This window comes from Coregonus lavaretus (genome assembly GCF_964263955.1).
Source record: "Coregonus lavaretus genome assembly, chromosome: 34".
In the NCBI taxonomy this organism is placed as follows: domain Eukaryota; kingdom Metazoa; phylum Chordata; class Actinopteri; order Salmoniformes; family Salmonidae; genus Coregonus; species Coregonus lavaretus.
In genome coordinates this window covers 4,140,611-4,149,949 of record NC_140021.1, presented here as the reverse complement: position 1 = coordinate 4,149,949, position 9,339 = coordinate 4,140,611, and the positions used below count along the sequence as shown (strand labels likewise).

Here is a 9,339-nt window from a genome sequence, read left to right as displayed (position 1 = left end):
TTAACAACCAAATTGAAAGAGCTTGAAGAATTGTTTTAAGAATGATGTGCAAATGTTGTACAATCCAGGTGTGCAAAGCTCTTAGAGACTTACCCAGAAAGACTCACAGCTGTAATCGCTGCAAAAAGTGCATTGACTCAGGGGTGTGAATGCTTAAGCAAATTAAATATTTCTGTATTTCATTTTCAATAAAACTCCAAACTTTTCTAAAAACATATTTTCACTTTGTTATTGTGTGTAAATGGGTGAGAAAACAAATACATAATCAATGTTTTATTCAGGCATTAACACAACAAAATGTGGAATAAGTCAAGGGGTATGAATACTTTCTGAAGGCACTGAGTATACCAAACATTAGGAACACCTTCCTAATATTGAGTTGCACCCCCTTTTGCCTTCAGAACAGCCTCAATTCATCGGGGCATGGACTCAACAAGGTGTCGAAAGCGTTCCACAGGGTTGCTGGCCCATGTTGACTCCAATGCTTCCCACAGTTGTGTCAAGTTGGCTGGATGTCCTTTAGATGGAGGATCATTGTTGATACACACAGGAAATTGTTAAGTGCAAAAAAACCCAGCAGTGTTGCAGTTCTTGATACAAACCGGTGCGCCTTGCACCTACTACCACACCTTGTTCAAAGGCACTTACATTTTTTTGTCTTGCCCAATCACCCTATAAATGGCACACATACACAATCCATGTCTCAGTTGTCTCAAGGATTAAAAATCCTTCTTGAACTTGTCTCCTCCCCTTCATCTACACTGATTGAAGTGGATTAAACAAGTGACATCAATAAGGCATCATAGATTTAACCTGGATTCACCTTGTCAGTCTGTGTCATGAAAAGCGCAGTAAGATACTTCTAAATGTTGGTTCTGATCTATCACCTAATACCTACTCATATTTCCATTGACAGTGAGTGGTAGCCTGAACTGCATGCAGACAAGTCGTTTCATTGTAATTTCATACATTTTACCCACATATAGGCAAAGCAGTTTCCACAAAACTGAAATTAGCTTGTTAGTCCCTTTTCTGTCAGTCCCACCATATCCCCATCCCACCATATTGCAGCATCAGCATAGTGTAGTGTCCAATAGTCCATACTTTCTCTCTTCTCTCTCTGAATCATCTGGTCCCTTCACCTCTCAATTCCTGACCCTGTCCTCCAGAGCCTTCAGCTCTCCCTCCACCTGTTGGGGGAGGTCGGCTCTCAACTGCTGGGTAAAGTACACCCTCGGCTCCTGGGTCTCCTTCTCCCAGAAGGCCTTGGGTAGGTCGAAGAGGTTTTTTCATTCTGGAAGGGATACAGCTTTTGACAAAATTGACTTTTGCTAGCAGGTTTAAAGCAATTTATGCAGCAGGTTCGGATAATTAACGTAGCAGGTTAGGAAAATTAGACTGATGTAAAGAAAAGGGTTAGGGTTAGCTGAAATGCTAAAAAAATTCAACTTTTGACATTAATTTGACAAAAGCTGTATCCCATCTACACATCATCGTCGAAGAGGGTGCCCATGTACACCTTGCCGCCCAGGCCCGGCAGGTCGCTGGCTCCTTCCTGTGGCACCACGGCCATGCTCTTTTCATGAAATTTCAATAAGAAGTCATTTTGGGAGTAGGGCCCCATTACCGAACGGCCCCAGATAGCATATGATAGCAAAATGTGTTGAATATCAGGACATTTGCTTAAAAACAGAAACATTTCTGATCAGCTTCATGACAAAATGTGTGGAACAGCATTATAAAACTCTACATTTTTCTCTCTGCACCATGGCAAAATGGGTTTAAATGTAGTAAGTAAACTCCTGGGGGGAAATACACCTCAAAGAGGAAGTGAAACAAGAAAAACAGGAAGTTAGTGCAGTAGAAGTTGAGTGGTGTGTGAGAATCAGTCAGATACAATTATAGTTACTCTGTTACATACCAAGTCTGTTTTTCATGTAAAAAAATTATGTGAGAACCAAATGTTTTGTATCGAACTCAAATGTAACTTTTTTTTTTGTCTTAAAGAAATTAATAGTGGATTTTGGTTCATGATTTAACTATATGTTTTAATCCCACATACATTCCCATTGAAGCCTGGGAGACAGGGGAGAGGGAGATGGTTATATTACCTAAAGTTTCCTTTATTATATTTATTGATGTATCAGGGGAGGACTTAGCAATTTGGGGGCCTGTTTCAAAATGCTGTTGAGGTGTTCTTCTACCCCCATTAAGTCACATTTAATTAAATGTATAGGCCATATAAAGCTGTTGAATCAGTGGATAAAACATAATTTGTCTTTAGAATCAGTCAGTGGACAACTAAGGCCCATTTCATTTGAAACTGGTGGAACATGATTAAGGCCACCTCTGCAATGTCTCAAGTGACAGAAACAGAAGGTTCATTAGAAAATTGAAATGTTCTGAGCACTTATTTATGCATACAGTGTTTTCACAACTGATGAGGACACCCAGTACATAGACTATTCAAGCATCCTGTTATATAAATACTGTAGTATTCTTTTAAAATAATTTCTCACACTCTTATTAGGAAGTACGTCACTGATGAGATGTGAGTTGTGTCACATATATTTCATCACTTTGGTTTGTCAGACCACACTATGATTGTGTGATAGTCTCTCCTGTGGACCGTGTACATCATTGGAAGGCAAGTGTCGACTTCTTCACTATCTTATCTTTACATTTTAATGTTCAGATTAAATTTAGGAAATGAATTACAAGTAATGAGATTCAATATGTTCAAAGTACTGTTATCCGTTCATGTTTTAGCTTCACAACTGAAAGACATACACAACATGACCAAAAGTATGTGGACACCTTCTCATCAAACAACTCATTCCAAAATCATGGGCATTAATATGGAGTTGGTCCCCCCTTTGCTGTTATAACAACCTCCACTCTTCTGGGAAGGCTTTCCAGTAGATGTTGGAACATTGTTGCGGGGACAACATCATTAGTGATGTCGGGCATTGATGTTGGGCAATTAGGCCTGGCTCGCAGTCGGCGTTCCAATTCATCCCAAAGGGTTTCAATGGGTTTGAGGTCAGGGCTTTGTGCAGGTCAGTCAAGTTCTTCCACACCGATCTCAACAAACCATTTCTGTATGGACCTCGCTTTGTGCACAGGGGCATTGTCATGCTGAAAAAGGAAAGGGCCTTTCCCAAACTGTTGCCACAAAGTTGGAAGCACAGAGTCGTCATTGTATGCTGTAGCTTTAAGATTTCCCTTCACTGGAACTAAGGGACCTAGCCCGAACCATGAAAAACAGCCCCAGACCTTTATTACTCCTCCACCAAACTTTACAGTTGGCACTAGGCATTTGGTCAGGTAGCGTTCTCCTGGCATCCGTCAAACCCAGATTTGTCCGTCAGACTGCCAGATGGTGAAGCGTGATTCATCACTCCAGAGAACGCGTTTCCACTGCTCCAGAGTCCAACGGCGACGAGCTTCAGACCACTCCAGACGATTCTTGGCATTGCGCATGGTGATCTTAGGCTTGTGGGCGGCTGCTCGGCCATGGAAACCCATTTCATGAAGTTCCCGACGAACAGTTCTTGTGCTGACGTTGCTTCCAGAGGCATTTTGGAACTCGTTAGTGAGTGTTGCAACCGAGGACAGACGATTTTTACGAGCTACCCACTTCAGCACTCGGCGGTCCTGTTCTGTGAGCTTGTGTGGCCTACCACTTCGCGGCTCAGCCGTTGTTGCTCCTAGACGTTTCCACTTCACAATAACAGCACTTACAGATGACCGGGGAAGCTCTAGCAGGGCAGAAATTGGACCTATGACGGTGCCACGTTGAAAGACACTGAGCTCTTCAGCATTGCCATTCTACTGCCAATGTTTGTCTATGGAGATTGCATGGTTGTGTGCTCAATTTATAGCCAAATCCACTCATTTGTTGGGGTGTCCACATACTTTTGTGTATATAGTGTATTTGATATGGGGATTGTTCAATTGTTCAGTGTTGTGTGAGTTAAGCTACTCTACTAGTAAGTGTGTGTTTGTCCTGTTTCAGGTGATCAGTAGTGTGTGAGTTCTCACATGGCTTGTCCTGAGAACATGTTTTTTCTCATTGGCCTCTTTATGTCAGGTGAGTCTTCCACACAGCAACAACTAGTTATGAATCAGACAGAGGAATTGTGATGATATTTCATGGTATGAGCTACAGTATATTCCCATCTGTGTCAATGTGTAGAAAAGTGTACAGTTGACTCCTGATAATGTAGAGGGTTCTTCGCACAGTGCTGATATTCTCTTATTCTTAAACAAACGTTAAACTTTAGAAAATGACACAGACACTGAGTATATGTAAAATATCTTTAGTTATGCAATTGTAGGCAGACGTTAATATTGAGTCAACAGCGAAATGTAGCTCTTCATAAGTTCTGCAAAGTGTCCAAAACAATCTCTGCTTTTCATACATGCACGCCCCTCCCTGGCAGATCAGGAGCCACCTTGTTTTCTTCTTGTGACTATGTGTAAGCAACGAGAAATTGGAACAATACAGGTCCTCAAGTTTATCTCTATCCCATGTCCTTGACTGCACGCCCAGACCAGCTGCAGGGAGCTGGAGGGAACCATCCTTACGAAAAGCACAGCATTGGTAGTTAAGAAATGTCTCTGCTAATGTTAAGCATATTAATTGTTAACTATTAATATTAAGCAAATCAGGTAAATACGTGATTAATAAGTATAGTTTAATAGTCTGGATTCAATGCTGGATGAATGCTCCAGTTTAGGGCATGGAGTCGCGACATCAGGAATCACCTGTACATTGAAATGAGTTCATATGTTTTGCTGAAGAGGGAGAATATTGGGAGAGAGTGACTGGACTGAAAATATCACATAACCTCCCTGATGTTGTCCTTTATGTTGCAGGTGTTTTGGCCTGTTTTGGCGAACGAGGTTTGATCACCACAATGCCAGATAGACTGGATGTACTGACTGGCTCCTGTGTGCAAATCCCATGTGCATTTGAAATTCCTGACCAAAAGGACTATACATTTAACAGCACAATACTTACCTTTGGAGTGTGGATTAAAGAATCACCACAGTTTGCTCAGAGTCCGAACAATGTGATATTTAACAGTAGTAAGACGGTTAACAGATATCAAGGGAACATAACTGGAAACATGTCCCAGAAGAACTGCACCACAGTCTTATTCAATGTAACCACCAGTTACTCTGATAAATACTTCTTCAGGATTGCAAGTCAAGCATACATTGCAACAGACAATAAAAAGTCTGTTAATATAGATGTCAGGGGTAAGAGACTATTTAACTGTTTACCAACTATTTTATCCAGTTTAGATTCCTTGCATCAAAGATAAGAGTAGAACAAGTGGACAGTTTAGCTATTAGTAATATAGATGTCAGGGGTAAGAAGACAGAGACTATTTAACTTTTATAAACTTTTCTAAAATGATATGAGTAGAATAAGACCAAGTAGACAGTGTGTCTGTCAGAGTAAAATATATTTATTTTTAATGTATTACAGATTTGCCTCCCAGTCCCATCATTACTGTCTCAGGTGAGGTGAAGGAAGGGACCGCTGTCAGTTTGAACTGCTCTGCTGTCGCTCCCTGTCCCGAACACCCCCCTGAGTTGACATGGACTCTCCCAACACAGTTCACACCTGAGAACCAACTGCAGGAGAATCATGACCAAACCAAATCAGTTCACTCCACGGTGACCTTCACTCCGTCGTACCTTCATCATGAGAAGAACATCACTTGTACTGCAGTCTACCCAGTAGGGACTAGCAACAAGACAGCTGAACATACCATGATGCTTAACGTTTCATGTAAGATTTAGTCACAGTTTCCTGTAGAATAGATCATTCTATCATGTTTTCACTTATGATTGTCATAGTGGTTTTGATTAGACTGTTCAATAAACCACATCCAGATACATTCTAAATGAACCCCTCTCCCTCAGTCTCTCCTAAGGACACCTCAGCCTCCATCAGTCCAGCTGATCCAGTATTAGTGGGCAGCTGTGTTAATCTGACCTGCAGCAGTACAGCCAACCCTCCTGTGACAAACTTCACCTGGTTCCAGATCAGTGGGGGTAAACCAACACAGGTAGCATCTGGACAGAGTTACACCCTCACTGTTTGTGATGGAGGACAGTACTACTGTGAAGCAAGAAATAGTCACGGCCTTGGGAAGTCAAAGGAAGTGATGCTGGCTAATAAAGGTGAAACGGGCACGTCGGGCACAATCTTAGTACACAATCACTGTATATACAAGAGTATGTGGACACCCCTTCAAAGTAGTAGATTTGGTTATTTCAGCCACACCCGTTGCTGACAGGTGTATACAATCGAGCACACAGCCACGCAATCTCCATAGACAAACATTGGCAGTAGAATGGCCTTACTCAAGAGCTCAGGGACTTTCAACGTGGCACTGTCGTAGGATTCCACCTTTCCAACAAGTCAGTTCGTCAAATTTCTGCCCTGCTTGAGCTAACCCGGTAAATTGTAAGTGCTGTTATTGTGAAGTGGAATCTTCTAGAAGCAACAACATCTCAGCCGCGAAGTGGTATGCCACACAAGCTCAGAGAACGGGACTGCCGAGTGCTGAAGCACATAGTTCGTAAATATCATCTGACCTCAGTTGCAACATTCACTACCGAGTTCCAATCTGCCTCTGGAAGCAACGTCAGCACTAGAACTGTTTGTCGGGAGCTTCATGAAATGGGTTTCCATGGCCGAGCAGCCGCACACAAGCCTAAGATCACCATGCGCAATGACAATAATCGTCTGGAGTGGTGTAAAGCTCACCGCCATTGGACTCTGGAGAGGAGGAAACTGGATCTCTGGAGTGATGAATCCCGCTTCACCATCTGGCAGTCCGACGGACGAATCTGGGTTTGACGGATGCCAGGAGAACGCTACCTTCCCCAACGCATAGTGCCAACTGTAAAGTTTGGTGGAGGAGGAATAATGGTCTGGAGCTGATTTTCATGGTTCTGGCTAGAACCCTTAGTTCCAGTGAAGGGAAATCTTAATGCTACAGCATACAATTACATTCTATATTACATATTAATGCCCATGATATTGGAATGAGATGTTCGACGAGCAGGTGTCCACATACTTTTGTTCATGTACTGTCCTTTAGAGATCTTTTTGTGAGAAATGACCATAATATGTGCTGTATTTTCAGAGCAAGAAGAGCCTGTTTACCCAATGGTTTTTGGGATTGCAGCAGGAACTCTGGGGGTCTTTCTGCTTATCAGCCTGGTCTGTCATTTTGGATGGTAAAAACTATTCCTGGCATCAATTCAAAACTATTTATTTATGTTGTGTTTGTGCTTTTGCATATGAAAACCCTCTCAGTGGATTCAGAATACCTTTCTAAATGTCTTCCAGGAGGAGAAACTCTAGGCTCCCCGATGGACTTGAAAGGACGGACAATCCACAGGGACAGGTGGGAATAAGGCTCAACATTCAAAAACCATCTACAAAGTGTATCTAAGCAATTACTGAATTAATGATGAAACTACCCAAAGCCATGAGGTTAACATCATTTTAGAGAATGTTTAGGGTGAGATGACCACACTGAAAGCAGTTCCACATCCTGTAAGAACATTGAATGATAACAGAATAGCTGTTGGACTTTGACAGTATTTTCTGTAGATTGGAGCTCATTTGTTGTCATAATGTAATTATTTTCTTTTGTCAGTTTAATTGACATTGTCATTGACATCCCCTCAGTATGTGTTGTGTAACCTGCTGACTTTAGAGTTTTACAAATGACTGAGCTTAGAACTTTACACCTGTTCCTCTCTCTGTGTTCTCTCCACAGAACTCCCCGGTTGGGACGGTGTGTGTTAACCAGACCACAACCGGAGAGAAACCAGAGGAACCTGCAGAAGACCAGCCTGAAGAGATCCACTATGGTGACATCAACTTCTCCAAACTACGGCCCAAAGAGACCCCAGCTGCAGCCCAGGACAGGAACAGGGTCCAGGGGCAGGAGAGTGAGTACGCTGAAGTCAATGTGACCAGGAGAGGGCCCCAGGAACCACACCTTAACTACATAGATGGGCTTTATGCACAAGTGAATAAAAGAGGTGCATTTTAAGTATTTGGGGTATATACAGTATGTATTGTGTGCACTGAGCTCCAACAGTACTGGGACAGTGCCATTTATTTAACTTTTTAGTCTCTGTTCTCCAGAACTTTTGATTTGAAATGAAACAGTTACTATGAAGTTAAAATGCATACTGTCAGCTTTAATTCCAGGGTATTTTAATCCATATCGGGCGAACTGTTTAGAAATTACAGCACGTTTTGTACATAGTCCCCCCATTTTAGGGGACCAAATGTATTGGGACAAATTCACTTATGTGTATTAAAGTAGTAAAAAGTGTAGTATTTGGTCCCATATTATCACACAATGACAACATCAAGCTTGATACTGTTTTGGTTGTGTTTCAGATTATTTTGTGCCCAATAGAAATGAATGGTAAATAATGTATTGTGTCATTCTGCAGTCACTTTTATTGTAAATAAGAATAGAATATGTTTCTAAACACTTCTACTGTACATTAATGTGGATGCTACCACGATGACGCATAATCCTAAATGAATTGTGAAAAATGATGAGTGAGAAAATATCATACTCCCCCCCCCAAAATGCTAACCTCCCATGTTATTGCAATGGTGAAAGGTTAGCATGTCTTGGGGGTATGATATTTGTGACTCTCTGAACAAAAGAGAAGAGAAATCATTGATAAAGTCAATCATAAATCAATCTGGATTAATACAAGTTGCAACAGGGAGACAACTTCCAGCATAGAAGCAGAGATAATGTCTAACTGGCCTCTTGGAGTCCAGCCCTTTATATCCTAATCAGACACACAAATGTTCTGTCAACACCAGCCTGAGAGGCTTGTAGGAAGTCAAAAGAAAAGGCAGTGGCTTTGTCAGCTACTACAGAATCAGTGTTTCACAGAATACAATAATAATCAGTGTGTCCTCGGTCCTTGGACCTCCAGTCTGGAGTCAATCACTATCAACAGTTATGAGTTTAATCCATAACATGCAGCATTGATTCTAGTGACCATCATCCCGAGTGTTAGAAACAGAATACTGGAAATCATGTGTTACAGAAAGGGAAACTATATCAATATTGCAAACATTATGTTAATTACTCTAACCTGAATGTGAACTTTATTCATCTTAAATATTCCATTACATATATATTTTTAATGTATATATTTTGGGGAGTTATGTCAGTTTTTATGTTGTGTTGATCAAGAGACACACTTGTGGCTGAAATTGATGTTTGTTTATTAATTGCACTGTAATAAAAACTTTACATTACA

The 9,339-nt window shown here is 41.4% G+C and overlaps 1 protein-coding gene across 1 annotated transcript; it reads left to right on the top strand.

Annotated features, from left to right (window-relative positions):
* Positions 1-4,086: 4,086 nt before the first annotated feature.
* LOC311109235 (B-cell receptor CD22-like) lies at positions 4,087-9,339 on the top strand (the record flags this gene model as incomplete). Its single annotated transcript, XM_084152077.1, has 7 exons — positions 4,087-4,093; positions 4,882-5,268; positions 5,501-5,806; positions 5,941-6,201; positions 7,173-7,266; positions 7,379-7,436; positions 7,815-9,339. 7 exons carry the CDS (start codon positions 4,087-4,089, stop codon positions 8,091-8,093), a joined length of 1,392 nt encoding a protein of 463 aa, XP_084008203.1. The 3' UTR covers positions 8,094-9,339.